The following is a 16489-nucleotide window of genomic DNA, read 5'->3' as shown; positions in this document are numbered from 1 at the left end:
TCTGTACTTTTACTTCCATAATCTCTTCTGCCCCTTTCTGAACCACAAGGTAGTCCACCTGGTCTAGCTGACTTACCTACCTTCAGACCTTGCATCTTCCCAAGCACCTCCTCAGTTATAACAACTACACACTCTTCTACCCCAACACTCATGCTGGTGTCTTCCACAAAGACTAATGAAAAATACTTGTTCATTTTGTCCATTAGATCTTGTTTCCCTATCACTATCTCTCCAGGGCTATTTTCCAGCAGTCCAATATCCATTCACCTCTTTTTCAGATATAAAGAGCAAAAGTTAGTTTTGTCCCAATTAAGAATATTCACTATAGGCCTTTGTAGTTTTCCATGAACATGTCTAGTCTACCCAGCTTTATTGCCCAAAACTCACTGTTCTCATGCACATGGTTAACACTACACTTCTACAAGTTCCCCAAATGCATTTATGAACTTTCCATCTTCACATCAACTGCCTCAGAATGAGGGATTCCCAGCCACATTTCTGTATTTTGATATTTACTCCATAAAGCCTACAGCACATTGCATTCCATTGGCCTACAATGTTGTGTTAACTTTGACACCTACTCCAAGACCAATCTAAACCTTCCCCTCCACAGTCCCCTTTTTAAAAATGTTCCTAAGAGTTTCTTAAACTCTATGTTTAAACATCTATGTTCCTAAGAGTTTCTTAAATGCCCCTAATGTATCTGCTTCTACCACCACCCCAGCAAGGCTTTCCACATACCCACCACTCTAAAATTCTTACTTCTAACATTCTCTTCCCCCCCCCCCATACTTTATTCCAATCATTAATTATGCCCTCCAAACTGGGAAAAGTCTCTTCCTAGCCACTTGGTCTATGCCTCATCATCTCATATCTTTACCAAGTCACCCCTCATCCTCTTTTTTTTTCCCCCAAAGAGAAAAGCCCTAGCATACTCAACCATTAAATTTTGTGAGTTCTTAATCCCAGCAGTGAAATTAAGGAATCTGAGCACCCTTTAATGCAATGGTGATTGAGGAGACATTTCTGGTAAGGGATTAGGCAGATACGTCAAAGAAGCCAATACAATGAATCAATACTTTAGCATTACTGGTTGATACCATCCTTGAGATGGCCATCTCTAATGGTCCTGCAGCTTAAGGTTAAAAGTAAATTTATTATACATGTCACCTTCTACTACCCCGAGATCTTGACATTTACAGTAAATATAAAGAAACAATGAAAACATGCACACAGACCAAGTAATGTGGAAGAGACATCTTACAAACAAAAAACAAATAATTTGGGCCAGGATTTGTTGAGTGTATCCAGGAGTGTTTATAACCATATAACAATTACAGCACGGAAACAGGCCATCTCGGCCCTTCTAATCCGTGCCGAACACTTGCTCTCACCTAATCCCACTGACCTGCACTCAGCCCATAACCCTCCATTCCTTTCCTGTCCATATACCTATCCAATTTTACTTTAAATGACAATACCAAACCTGCCTCTACTATTTCAACTGGAAGCTCATTCCACACAGCTACCACTCTGAGTAAAGAAATTCCCCCTCATGTTACCCTTAAACTTCTGCCCCCTTAAAGTCTCAATTCACGTCCTTTTGTTTGAATCTCCCCTACTCAATGGAAAAAGCCGATCCACGTCAACTCTATCTATCCCCCTCAATTTTAAATACCTCTTTCAAGTCCCCCCTCAACCTTCTACGCTCCAAAGAATAAAGACCTAACTTGTTCAACCTTTCTCTGTAACTTAGGTGCTGAATCCCAGGTAACATTCTAGTAAATCTTCTCTGTACTCTCTATTTTGTTGACATCTTTCCTATAATTCAGTGACCAGAACTGTACACAATATTCCAAATTCGGCCTTACCAATGCCTTGTACAATTTTAACATTACTTCCCAACTCCTTTACTCAATGCTCTGATTTATAAAGGTCAGCGTACCAAAAGCTTTCTTCACCACCCTGTCCACGAGATTCCACCTTCAGGGAACTGTGCACCATTATTCCTAGATCACTCTGTTCTACTGCATTCTTCAATGCCCTACCATTTACCATGCATGTCCTACTTAGATTATTCCTACTAAAATGTAGCACCTCACACTTACCAGCATTAAACTCCATCTGCCAACGTTCAGCCCACTCTATTAACTGGCCTAAATCTCTCTGCAAGCTTTGAAAACCTACTTCATTATCCACAACTCCACCTATCTTAGTATCATCTGCATACTTACTAATCCAATTTACCACCCCATCATCCAAATCATTAATGTATATGACAAACAACACTGGACCCAGTACAGATCCCTGAGCCACACCACTAGTCACCGGCCTCCAACCTGACAAACAGTTATGCACCACTACTCTCCGGCATCTCCCATCCAGCCACTGTTGAATCCATTTTACTTCTTCAATATTAATACCGGACAATTGAACCTTCCTAACTAACCTTCCGTGTGGAACCTTGTCAAAGGCCTTACTGAAGTCCATATAGACACCATCCACTGCTTTACCCACTACATTGATTTCTTGAATCAATGTAAGCGGTCTGATGAGAGGGGGCAATACTGGACTTGGTGTTGGGTAATGAGCCTGGCCAGGTGATTGACTTCTGGATGAGTAGTTTAGCAAACAGTGATCAAAACTCAACTTTCAGGATAGTTTTAGACACAAAAGGTATGGTCCTCACAGGAGTGTGTTAAATTGGTATAGGGCAAATTACAAGGATATTTGGCAGGAACTATGGAGAGCTAATTAGGAACTTTTTCTGGCAAGTCCACGTCAGACATGTATATGAAGGGTGTTCAAAAATCAATTGCACAAAGTATAGGATAGGGACAGAAGATTAACCAAACTTGGATGCCCAAAGAGGTGATGAATTTAGTCAAGATGATAAAGGAATGTAAAGCTTTGGAAGTTGGGATCAAATGGAGCTTGTGAGAATTATAACAAAGCCAGAAAAGAACTCAAGGAATTAAAGCCAGGAGGGGCCATGAAAAGTCCACAGCAAGGAGGATTAAGGTGAATCCCAAGGTGTGCATGTATATAAAAAAGAGCAAGACAATTAGGGAGAGGGTAGGCCCACTTGAGGAAAAAAAACATTTGCTTGGATGCAGGATTTTTAGTTTAGTATTTATCAAGGAAAAGGACCTGAAAGGTCAGTGCATGAGGTCATGAGGCATTTAGAGGTCATGGAGGAGAAAGCGTTGGGTTTCCTAATGAATATTAAGTTGGATGAGTACACAGGGCCCAATGGGATTTAACCCATGTTATTGAAGGAGGCAAGAGACAAGATTACTGGGGCCTTGACCAGTATCTTCATGTCCTCTCTAGGCAAAGGTGAGGTCCCAGAGGACTGGCGAGTGGCTAATATACCTATATTTAAGGGGAGCAGGGGAAGATCCTGGAAACTATAGATAGTGAGCCTCACGCTATTGTAGGGGACTTGCTGGAGAAAGTTCAGGATAGGATACATGAACCTTTGGAAACCCATGGCCTAATTAGAGAGAGCCACCATAGCTTTATGTGGGGCATGTTGTGTTTTACCAGCCCGATTGTTTTTTGACAAGATAGCAAGGGAGATTGATGAAGGTAGAGTAGTGCATGTTGCCTACATGGATTTTACTAAGGCATTTGACAAAGTCCCTCATGGGAGGGTAATCCATAAGATTAAGATGCATGGGTCCACAGCAAAAATCAACTGTTTGGATTCAGAACTGGCTTTGCGCATAGAAGACATTAGTGGTCAAAGGGACTTGTGTGAGCTCAAGGTTGGTAATTAATGGTGTTCCGCAGGGACCTCTGCTGTTTGTGATGTATATAAATGACCTGTATGAAAATATAGATAGGTGTGTTAACCAGTTTGTGGATGGTGTAGCATATACAGCATATTATAGATCAGTTGCAGATATGGGCAGAGAAATGGCAGATGGAGTTAAACTGGCAAGACCCTTGAGTGTTGTTAAGCAGAGAGATCTTGTGGTCCAAGTTCATAACTCCTTGAAAGTAGCTGCTCAGGTCGATAGGTTGGTTAAGGAGTCTAATGTAATGCTTGCTTTTATTAGTCAAGGCATTGAGTGCAAAAGGCTATGTTGCAACTTTATAGAGTTCTGGTTAGGCCACATCGGGAGTATTGCATACAGTTCTGGTTGCCCCACTATAGGAAGGATGTTGAGGCTTTGGAGAGGGTGCAGAAGGGGTTTACCAGGATGCTGCCATCTTGAGTCTGGATAAACTTGGGGTGTTTCCTCTGGAGCAGCAGAAGTTGAGGGGTGATCAGATAGTTTACAAGATTGAGAAGCAGAGTGGAGAGTGCATCTGTTTACCAGGGTTGAAATGTTTAATACCAGAAGGGATGAAGGGGGGGGGGGGGGGGAGAGACAGGAGAAGGTAGGTTCAAGGGGAATGTGAGGGGTAATTTAATTAGACAAACTCAGTTGTGGATGGCTGGAATGTGCTGCCTACTATGGTGGTAGAGGCAAACAGAGGCCTTTAAGAGACATTTAGATAGGCTGACAAATGAGGAAGATGGAGGGATATGGACATAGTGCAGGCAGGTGGGATTAGTTTTTGATCTACTTTTTCCACTGGTTCAACACAATATTGTGGGCTGAGGGGCCTGTTCCCCCGCTGTACTGTTCTAATGAACAAAGAACATGAATGAATCAAACTCTTGGGCTTCCAGCCAAGTACAGGTATTGATTATAATCAACATTGATGACAAACTACTCCATCTTCATTAGGAAAGATGAAGTTTGTCATCAAAATTTCAATTATAATTGATACCTGTACCTGCTGGAAGCCCAAGAGTTTATTCATCATATATGCTGGGAAAGCACTAGATCCCTTTGAAAGAAAAAAAACTATTTGAGTACTCTGTAGATAGTGAAATTATGTGTGCTTTGGGATCAGTCATCTCCTCCAATTCAGGAGCCTGATGATTTGGTGGGGGGGGGGGGGCGGTCACAAATGTTCCTGAACCTGGTGATGTGTTATGCCCTGAGGCCTCTGCACCCCCTTCCTGATGGGAACAGTGACAGAAGCCCAGCAGGTCCCACTACAGGCAAATAGGTGAACTGCTCTAGGAATTTCCTGGAGGCAGAGATGGAACTAAAAAAAGCACTAGTAGCCATATGAAAATTAAAACTTTAATTGACATTGAATTCTCTGCTAATTCAGTCCATTAAAATTAAATAGATAAAAACATTTTCAAACAGCAGTCAGCTCAGGGAAAATTTTCCCCAGTTTAATATACTCACTGGACAGAGGTTGAGTGTCCTTTTAAAACAGCTCAGACCTGCTGTGTACTCTCAGATACTGGAAAGTCCCACAAGGTGGCAAAACACTTACAAGCAAACTCAGATCAAGCCTGCACCCAAGCAATGGACATTCATAGTGCAGCAGTTCATTGTTAACAGGTCTAATGCCTCCTCTACCCTCCAGAGCGAGGCCCAAGAAGTGACTTGCTGCAGGTCACTTCTACAGGGTTAAGTAGCTCCATCTGCCCAATACTGTGCACCTTGACATAGCCACCTCTGGCAGATTAGAAACATTTCAGATTAGAAACAAGGATTTAAAAGCAACATTTACAGAGAAACAGTGTTGAATTTAAAAGAGTATCACTGCACAACAGCTGTGCATCTTGGCCAGACAGAAATGGCCGTCAGTATCCACCACAGTTGAAGCTTATTGAGCGGCTGGTTCTGCACCCTACCATCCTTCGACTGTTCTCTGGGAGGATTGGCCTCTTCCCTGCATGCAGCGGTTTAACCTCAGACTGCAGAAAGCCCTGCGAGAGTCTTGCCTTCATCAATTCCCTAAATGCAGTGGGGGAGAAAAGCAGAACTAAGCCTGAGAAACAGGGTGAGGAAAATGCAGATCACCTTGTGTATTTGGTAAAAATACTGACGACATATAAATCCATTATGAAAGCAGGATATGTAGGAAGTCATTCCTGCCTGTGGCCATCAAACTTTACAACTCCTCCCTCAGAGTGTCAGACACCCTGAGCCAATAGTTTGGTCCTGGACTTATTTCCACTTGGCATGGTTAACTTATTATTATTTAATTTATGGTTTTATATTGCTATATTTCTACACTATTCTTGGTTGGTGCTGCTGTAACAAAATCCAACTTCCCTCGGGATCAATAAAGTATGTCTGTCTGTACAAAAACCACTAAGGAATCACACCCAACCCTTCAAGTAGTCCGAAAAGTTGTGCGTGTTGTGTTCAGTTTTGGTCGACTCACAGGAAGCTTTAGAGGGTGCAGAGGAGATTTACCAGGATTAGAGAGCATGTCTTATGAAGTTGAGTAAACTAGGGCTCATCTCCTTTGAGCGAAGGGAATGAGAGGTGACTTCATAGAGCTGTACAAGATAGAGGCACAGATAGTGGATAGCCAGAGACTATACCAGGGGGCGATAATTTTAAGGTGATTGGAAGACAGTACAGGAGGTTAACAGAGGCAAGTTGTTTTTTTAAAAATAATTACAGAGTGGCCAGTTTGTGGAATACATTGCTAGGGGTGGTGGTAGAGGCAGATACATCAGGGGTTCTTAAACAGCTCTTGGAAAGACACATGGATGATAGAAAAAAAAATGGACTATGTTGGAGGGAAAAATTAAATTGAGTCAGCACAGCAGGCTGAAGGGCCTCAACTGCTATACTATTCGAGTTAAATTGTCCTTCAATCATCCACAAATACACCCAAATGAAACAGTGATCCTCCAGGGCCAAGGTGCAAAACTGCTGCACACAGTATTAACAGTATATCACACAAGATGCAGTAAAATACAGTCATACAGAAATAAAGTACAAAACCCTGAGACCTGTTGCAGCAGTCTACAACCAATGTAGACTGCCTTCTGCTGAGTGAACACTGGGAGGCAACACTGACTCCAGTTATCTCAGACTTCTAGAGCAAGTGTTAGAATCAAGCTGGAGGACAATTCCAGGAAAGCATTTTCCAAACCTGACCAGAGACAAATTCCATTGTCCTTTTCCCCCCACAATCCATTAGGCTGTATCTGGGGTTAAGCAAAGTTAACCCTAACTGCTCCAGCTGCCCAAGCAGGAGGTCAGAGCTCAACATTGGCAGTTCTAACAAGCAGAGACTGACAAACATTGGAGCACTGTACACCAGTGAACTTCCTCTACAAGGTTCACTGCCCAAGAGTGGGTCAACCAACTGCAAGTGCAACTTAAGACCACAAGACAGGAGCAGAATTAGGCCATCTGGCCTACTGAGTCTGCTCTGCTATTCAATCACGGCTGATCTTTTTCCCTCCATATTCTCCTCAACCCCAGTTCCAGTCTTCTCCCCATAACCTTTGATACTGTGTCCAATCAAGAACCTATCAATCTCTGCCTTAAATACACCCAATGACCTGGCCTCCACAGCTGCACATGGCAACAAATTCACCACCCTTCGGCTAAAGAATTTTTTATATATAAATAAACACATTTTGAAGGGGAAACCCCCCAGGTGCCCTCTTGTCCTAGACTCTCCCACAATGGGGAAAAACATCTTTTCCACATCTACTGTCTACGCCTTTCAATATTTAATGAGATCCACCAAGTACAGACCCAGAGCCATCAAATGTTCTTCATATGATAACCCTTTCATTCCTGGAATCATCCTTGTGAACCTCCTCTGGGCCCTCTCCAATGCCAGCACATCTCTTCTAAGAGGGGCCCCAAGCCTGTTCACAAAACTCTTGAAGCCTCACCAGCTTCATATAAAGTCTCAGCATCACATCCTTGCTCTTGTATTCTAGACCTCTTTAAATGTATGCTAATATTACATTTGCCTTCATCGGCTCAATCTGCAAGTTAAACTCCCAAGTCCCTTTGCATCTCAGATTTTTTGATTTTATCCCCATTTAGCAATTAGTCTGCACATTTATTTCTACTAAAGTGCATGACCATGTATTTTTCAATTTCCCTATTTTATTTGCCAATTTCTTGCCCATTCTCCTAGTCCAAGTCCTTCTGCATCCTACCTGCCCCTCCACCAATCTTAGTATCATCTGCAAACTTAGCAATACACTATTCCCAACATCACCAACTTTTATCATCGGCAGACTTTACTAACCCACCCCTGCACTTCCTCATCCAAGTCATTAAAAATGACAAAGAACAAGGATCCCAGAACAGATCCCCTGTCGAACATCACTGGTCTCTGGCCTCCAGGTAGAATACTCTTCATTAACAACCATCCTGCCTTCTGTAGGCAAGCCAATTCTGAATCCACACAGCCAAGTTCCCTAGAGCCCACGCCTCTTGACTTTGACTAAGCCTACCATAGGGAACCCTGTCAAATGCCTGTATATCCACATACACCACATCCACTGCTCCACCTGCAATGTGCTTTATCCTCAATTCAATCATGCTAGTGAGGCATGACCTGCCCCTCAAAGCCATGCTATCCCTAATTAAGACTATGCTTCTCCAAATACTAAATCTTGTCTAAGGATCTTCTCTAATAATTTGCCCACCATTGAGCTTTAACTCACTGGTCTACAATTCCCAGGATAATTCCACTCAATTTCTTGAACAATTACCATCCCCCAATCTTCTGGTACTACTGTGGCTAGAGAATGCAAAGGTAATCACAAAAAGGCACACTAATCCCATCCCCACTTGCCACTGCAACCTGGAATACAATGTCTGGCCCAAGAGACTTAACTATCCTAATGTTTTTCCAGAGTTCCAGCACATCCTCTTAATATTCACAGGTCCTTCCATCCCACCCCACTTTACACCGTCCTCACAAGCATCAAGGTACTCACTGCTAAATGAGGCAAAGTATTCATTAAGGACCCATTTCCTCTGTTCCCCAGGTGTTCTCTTTTCTAAAAATCAGATGGGCAGCTCAGATGAGTTCAAGGAGAAAGAGGAAGGAGCATGTTCTATGGTGAATGCTTAGGTACAGCAGAAGCCTGATGGCCTGAATGGTCTTGTGTTCTGAGGTGCAAGAGGAGAGTCAATTCTAGACTTTCACCTACACTGACACTTGCTCATCTGAAGTTACTGAAACTGTCAAGTCCAATACCTCTCCAACATTGCTGTCCGGAAACGTTCCACATTGAGCTCTTTCCGGAGCTGTGAAGCCACCTTGCTGGAATTCCTCCGGAGAACAGGGTGCCGGGTGAGGGCAGCGGAAGAGGGTCGTTCCACGGGATCTGGGCTGATTAGTTGCTGCTTTGGGAAAGAACACTCATTAGGACACAGGTGGAAGGAGATTAACATCCATACAGCTGTTGAAAGTTAAAACAATCTTATATTAATAACTAAAATTGCAACTTTAATTTAGTGTACTGTCTTCTGTCCATCTGGTTACAAGTTGTAAACTCAGCCAGCTCCATCATGGGCACAAACCTCCCAAAGACTGCCTCGAGGAGGCAACATACAGTCAGCACTACAGCACAGAAACAGGCCCTTCAGCCCATCTAGTCCATGCCAAAATATTCTACCTAGTCCTATTGACATGCATTATAAACCTCCATACCACTGATCTACATTTCTCAAGTGTTGAAATCAAACCTGCATCCACCACTTCCACTGGCAACTTCACCAGTCTAAGTGAAGATCCCCCTTAGATACATCCTTAATCCATCTCTTGATCTAGTCTCACCCACCCCTCAGTGGAAAGGGGTTCGCATTTACCCCATCTAGGCTACTCAATTTTGTATACCTCTATTCCCTGGAGCAGAGGTTGAGGGGACATTTGATAGGGTCCTATTCTACTTAACCTTTCCCTATAATATCCATCCCAAGGACCCTCACGGTCAGGGGCATGCCCTTTTCTCATTACTACCAGAGGTATGGGAACCTAAAGATGCACTCAACATTTTAGGAAAAACTTCCCCTACACTATCAGATTTTTGATCTGTCCATGAACACACCCAACATTTCTAGTCAGAGACTAAACTAATATTTTAAGAGAACAAAGCCAATTGATGAGTCACAGACAGAAGGGAACACTCACTTCCCATTCTATTCATGGGTCTACACTAAATACACTCACCATTAAAATACCCACCTACATCTCAGTAACAAAACAGCTCCTTACAACCGTCCTCAGTTTCAGGGAAAAAGAACAGTGTTAGGCAAATATTGGAATTTGTTTGAGGATACAAGGGTGGATAAAGGGAGACTGGTAGATGTGGTCTATTTAATTGCCATTCAAAGGGATGGCACATGGAAGGTTACTGTACAGGTGTATATAAGGCAAGTAATGTCAGCATGGTGGCCTAGACCAAAAAACTGGCTTATTTACAGATGTTATCTATAGGTAGCACAGTATAGGCCCTTCAGCCCACAACATTGTGCTAACCTTTTAACCTACTCCATGATCAATCCAACCTTCCCCTCAAAGAGCCTTTATTTATTTATTTTTTTAATTTATTTTTTTAAATCCATGTGCCTCTAAGAGCCCCTATAATATCCCTTCTATATCTACCACAACCACTAACCTGGAAGTGTATTCCATGAACCTACCACTAAAGAAACTTGCCTGACATTCCTCCCACCACTATACTTGTCTTCAATCACCAAGACTATCTCCCCCCCCACCCCCAACAAAATATAGTAGTAGTAGGCCTCCGTTAATCTCGATAGACCATGGATTTTTGCACCTTGGAAAGTTTCCAGGGTGCAAGCCTGGGCAGGGTTGTATGGAAGACTGGCAGTTGCCCATGCTGCAAGTAACTCCACAGCACTGTTGTCCAAGAGAAGGGCTTTAGGACCCATACAGCTTGGCACTGGTGTCGTCACAGAGCAATGTGTGGTTAAGTGCCTTGCTCAAGGACACAGATGCAGCCTCAGCCAAGGCTAGAACTAGTGACCTTCAGATCACTAGACCAACGCTTTAACCACTTGGCTACGTGCCAACACTCCCCAAAGTATAACAGTCATGTTGCAGCTCAGCTAATCGCAATGATGAAACAGAGCATTGTATTTAAACTTGGTAATAGAGGCAGTTGTGTTAGCAAGTCGAGGACAAAACTGAAGATAGATGATCAAGCTGTTAAATGCTATGCAAGGTGAGGAGACTCCAGCTCATCCACACTGGTAGACTTTGCTTCAATGAAACTATACATGATGAGGGTTCTGGGCACCTCATTGTTTGAAAACAAAGTGCTATCATGCAGGTACAGCAAGTAATTTAGCAAATGAACACCACGGACAGTTAACCTTCTTGCTAAAGGTGGGAGTTTTGATGCCCAATTGCAGAGAAAGGTACACAAGGCTATATGAATGTGGAGACTGACTGGAAGGGTGATCACATACTCTGAAGACAAATAAAAATATTTGAACTACAGGAGTGAAAAGGTTTCAGGAGAGTAGAATGGTGGTGCCAACCACCACCCTATAGTGGGGAGAACACTGGGACAATGGGTAATGTTGGCACTGCAGCCCCATGGCCAGGCAGCGAAGAGTAGTGTGGCCACTTAAGAACAGCACTACAATTTATCATTCTGTGAGTGACCGTCATTCTCAGAAGCCTCCAACAGCAAGCAAGAAGTGGAAGGGGCAGAAAGCCATCTCACCCTCACGCAGCTGAAGTCTACATGGGATAAAAAGACATTCAAAACCAGGTAGAGAACAAATTATGCAAATAAAAATGGGCTATGTCAGTGGGACCTCCGAGAGGACCACAAACTTATTTGGAGGCTTGTGTGCCTGAATGACCCAGAGCTATGGGTCAGGGCTTTATGCTTTGGCTCTTGGTAGGGTTGCCCATGCCAAATAGATCAAAGGGTAGAAGTCAGACCAAGACTAGTTCATCAGTCCTCCAGGTTAAGAGGTTTTTGGCTCAAGGCCGAAAACCCTGACTGGCAAAACAAAATTGTTATGGAAACAGCAATGAAGAATCTTTCTACATCCGAGTGTGACAGTATTCCTGAGACATACATGACTGACAATAGTGAAAACTGGGCTACCGACAATGAAGGAAACTTTCACACCAGAGGTGGAGGACCTTCATTGCTGCCCTGAACACCAGAGGTGGAATAGGCAAACAGATGTAGGAAGGAAGGGTTAGATCTTGAAGTTAAAGGTCAGTACCACATTGTGCACTGAAGAGCTTGTACCATGCCACGTGTTCAAAACATTTTCTTTCACTGTACAAGTGATGATTATAATAAACCAATTAAATATTAATCTATAAATGTTTGGGTAGCACTGCCAGTTTATATTCATTGCTCTCAGAGCCCCAGGCAATTAGAGAAAATTCACCGCTCCCTCCCTGAAACACGGAGGACAAGTTGCTTGCCGTGAGGAGGCCGAGAAACCCGTGCGAGAGCTGTTGAGGGATGGCAGGCAGGTTGCCCTCCCTGATGTTGTGCCAGGCCATGTCATTCCGAGGGAGCTCATCTGCTCCCGCTGCCAGGGCCATGGTCAGGCCCAGCGCAAAGATGTCAGCCTTGGGCAGGTTTGAATAGTCCTGAGGGGAGGGGGAAAAGGAAAAAAGACAACAATTAATCATGGTCCTGATAGCCATCACCTTGAAACATTTACCATGAGGTACATTTGTATTGCAACATTTGAATGGAGAAGGTGTCAGCCAATTATGATTTGAGTATGACCATCACCACCAGTACAAACAGCAGGGAACACTCCCTTCTCCTCAACTATCACCATGAGATCTTGTCATTGCTGATTAACTGGAGCTCTTCCCTCAACCACTATTTGTGCACAAGAACAGTCTGGCCAACACGAAACTGTTCTGAAATTTGAACAAGCAAATAGCATTCATATACAGATACTGATCAATTGGTACCTTTGTACATACAAGGAATTTGAACATGATCACACAATAATACCAACAGAATCTCCACATTAAAGATCAGCAATACTTGCTTTAATTCCAAACTAATCAAGTGTCACCCTAGAATCTAATTTGCATCTTTATCTTGTCTCTGTACACCAAACTGCTCTGGCTATGCTGTGCAAGGAGAAGCTATGCCCTTCAAAGTTCTCACTTGCCTAGGCTGACAGCACACCATCTAAACTATCCTTGCCTGGACATTGTCTTAACCTTTGCCTTGCTGCAACTTCTACAATCTCTCCTTGCTACAACTTCCACAATATATAACCGTAACAGCACAGAAGCAGGCCATCTCGGCCCTTCTAGTCCATGCCGAACGCTTACTCTCACCTAGTCCCACCAACCTGCACTCGGCCCATAACCCTCCATTCCTTTCCTGTCCATATACCCATCCAATTTTTTTTTTTTTTTTTTTTAAATATAAATAAAATGACAAAAATCAAACCTGCCTCTACCACTTCTACTGGAAGCTTGTTCCACACAGCTACCACTCTGAGTAAAGAAGTTCCCCCTCGTGTTACCCCTAAACTTTTGCCCCCTAACTCTCAACTCATGTCCTCTTGTTTGAATCTCCCCTACTCTCAATGGAAAAAGCCTATCCACGTCAACTCTATCTATCCCCCTCATAATTTTAAATACCTATCAAGTCCCCCCTCAACCTTCTACGCTCCAAAGAATAAAGGCCTAACTTGATCAACCTTGTTAATCTCTCCTGATTAATCTTGAATGAACAATAGACATTAGGTGCAGGAGTAGGCCATTCAGCCTTTCTAGCCAGCACCACCACTCACTATGATCATGGCTGATCAAACACAATCAGTACCCTGTTCCTGCCCTCTCCCCATATCCCTTGACCCCGCTAACTATAAGAGCTCTATCTAACTCTCTTGAATGCATCCACAGACTTTGCTTCCACTGCCTTCTGGGGCAGAGCATTCCACATATCCACCACTGGGTGAAAAAGTTTTTCTGCATCTCTGTTCTAAATGGCCTACCCCTTATTCTTAAACTGTGGCCTCTAGTTCTGGACTCACCCATCAGCAAGAACATGCTTCCTGCCTCCAGCGTGTCCAATCCCTTAATAATCTGATATGTTTCAATCAGATCCCCTCTCATCCTTCTAAATTCCAATGTATACAAGCCCAGTCGCTCCAATCTTTCAACATAGATTGGAGAAGGCAGAGGGAAGGAGCTCTGTTCTACAGAGAAACATTAGAATTCATTGCAGAGTCCAAACACGGACTGGGACAGCATCACAAGGCAGCAGGAACAAGGCTCTATTCTGTCAAAGGTTCTGAAACCAAGTATACTGTCTCTGAATACAAAAGTTAGGCATTTCATTTCATACAAGAGAATAAATTCAGTGATTACTGATGTTGCTATCATCCTAGCATAGAAGGGTGACTGCACAGGATAGGAAACAGCTGCAGAGGGTTGCAAATTTAGCCAGTTCCATCATGGGCACAATCCTCCCCAGCATCAAGGACATGGATTTTGACAAAGATGCATCATTAAAACCTTGACACAACCTCCTCATTACTATCTGAGAGGTACAGGAGCCTGAAGGTCCACATTTTAGGAACAGCTTCTTCCCCTCAGCTATCAGATTTCTGAACAGAATGAACACTATCTCACCACAACCAAATTCTTCCTGCCCATTAATCTGCTGGTGTTTAGGGCAACCAAGGTCCTCCATCTGCCTGCCCATAGAGATACACAGATATAGGAGGACTCTGCATTGCTGTTTCTGTAACTAATTAAATTTATTATTTATTAAAAACCAGTCAGGGTTAGTAGCCCCAAAGCTGGCAGACCAGTGGACTAACATTTTTATATACAAAATATTTGGTGCCCTTGGCTTGTGCCTCAAGGGGGTGTATACACAGCACAAATTGAAATCTGTAACACATTTTGCACTGTACTGCAAAACATTTTTGCAAGTCAGTGATAATAAACCAGATTCTAATCTCCCACATCTTCTGCCAAAACCAAGGTGTCCTGTGGTGAGTGACTCACACAATATCAAAACCTTTCTATTTACAAGGCAAAACCGAGAGCACCGAATGATTACTTGCCTGGATGAGTGCAGGTAGAGCAAAGCCAGTCTGGTCAATTGGCATCTGGTGTACATTCCTTCAACCACTGCAGAGCATTTTGTAGATGCCCATTTACTCACCCAGGTTATGTTGAAGCATTTCCCCAAACCCACCTCTATCATCTGGAAGGCTACAAGCCAACAGGAACAGCATCTGCTTTAACTTTTACTCTTGTTCGAACTCTAAAAACACCAGTTCAGGAAAACAGCTTCCTGCCACTTCCCACTGACAACAAGAGCCATCCACATCCAACACATGAACAAGATCCGTTAACTTCAACAGGAACAAAAGACAAAAACAAGGTTATTTTAAAAAAAAATTAGCCTCATGTCACATGTACATTAAAACAGTGAAATGTGTTCTTTTTGTTAATGACCACAGTCCAAGGATGTGCTGGGAGCAGTCCACAAGTGGCACCAGGCTTCCATAGCATGCCCACAACTTACTAACCCTCAACATGCATGTCTTTGGTGTGGGAGGAAATCCAGAGCACCTGGAGTAAACCCATGTGGTCACGGTGAGACTACTTACAGGCAGTGGCAGGAATTAAACCCAAAATGTTGCACTAACTGGTATGCAACCCCACCGCTCCATAATCATCAGTAGCACACTCACCTCTTGCAAAATTTCATTTGCCAAGAAGCGGCTGTCTCCTTCCTCGACTTGTGGATTAGAGATTGATGTTACATGGCCAAGGTCCCCTAAAAACAGCAAAGATTCACAGAACAAAGGACGAGAACTCCAGGTGTTTATCTTCACAATGGGCAGTCAGGTTGGAGCAGCACTGTATTTAGGATTCTGCATTGCTGATGGATAGGTGGAGATAAAGCACATGGTGTGGGGGGGGGGGGGGGTGGGGAGATGAGGTGGAGGAAAGAGAACGAGAAAGCACAATCCAATACAAAACTAGCTCAAAGATAGAGGGGCAGATAGTGAGGGAGCAGGGAGTCTGCACAAGTACCTAGATCAGGAGAATGGGCAGAGTGGCAGATATAGTGGTGGGTCATGCTCATTGGTAGAAGGATTAAAGGTGTAAAATATTTCGCAATTCAGAAATCAGGTGCAAAAGGACTCAGGAGTCCTTGTGCAGGATTCCCCAAAGGTTAATTTGTAGGTTGAGTTAACGCAATGTTAGCATTCATTTCAAGAAGGCTGATATTATAAAAGCAAGGGTGTAACACAAAGGTTTTATACGCCATTAGCCAGGCTACACTTGAGTATTGAGAGTGGTTTTATGCCCCATTTCTAAGTATGAGGGGGTGCAGAAGAGGTTCAAAGGAATGATCCCAGGAATGAAAGGGTTAAGGGTTAATGTCCTAGGAGCATTTGATTGGTCTGGACCTATACTCCCTGGAGTTTACAAGAATAGGGGAAGGGGAGAAAGAGGGGAAGGAAATCTCATTGAATCCTGGCAGACACTGAAGGGCCTAAATAAAGTGGCTAATGACATTGTGTTACCTACAGTGGGGGAGTCTAGGACCAAAGGGCACAGCCTCAGAATAGAAAGACATCCATTTGGAACAGATGAAGAGTGGTAAATCTGTAGAATTAATTGCCAC

At 43.3% G+C, this 16489-nt stretch overlaps 1 protein-coding gene across 1 annotated transcript in view; it reads right to left on the bottom strand.

The window, feature by feature from the left end:
• Positions 1 to 5662: 5662 nt before the first annotated feature.
• LOC140734110 (wee1-like protein kinase 2-C) overlaps positions 5663 to 16489 on the bottom strand; it is a 31403-nt gene continuing 20576 nt past the window's right edge. Inside the window, exons 8-11 of the mRNA XM_073057694.1 lie at positions 15546 to 15631; positions 12280 to 12450; positions 9055 to 9200; positions 5663 to 5816 (exon numbers count right to left, since the gene is read on the bottom strand). Coding sequence (XP_072913795.1) covers positions 5663 to 5816; positions 9055 to 9200; positions 12280 to 12450; positions 15546 to 15631 — 557 coding nt within the window. The remainder of the gene's footprint in view (positions 5817 to 9054; positions 9201 to 12279; positions 12451 to 15545; positions 15632 to 16489) is intronic.

This window comes from Hemitrygon akajei, chromosome 10 (assembly GCF_048418815.1).
Source record: "Hemitrygon akajei chromosome 10, sHemAka1.3, whole genome shotgun sequence".
Taxonomy (NCBI): Eukaryota; Metazoa; Chordata; class Chondrichthyes; order Myliobatiformes; family Dasyatidae; genus Hemitrygon; species Hemitrygon akajei.
This window is presented reverse-complemented; position numbering and strand designations above follow the sequence as displayed.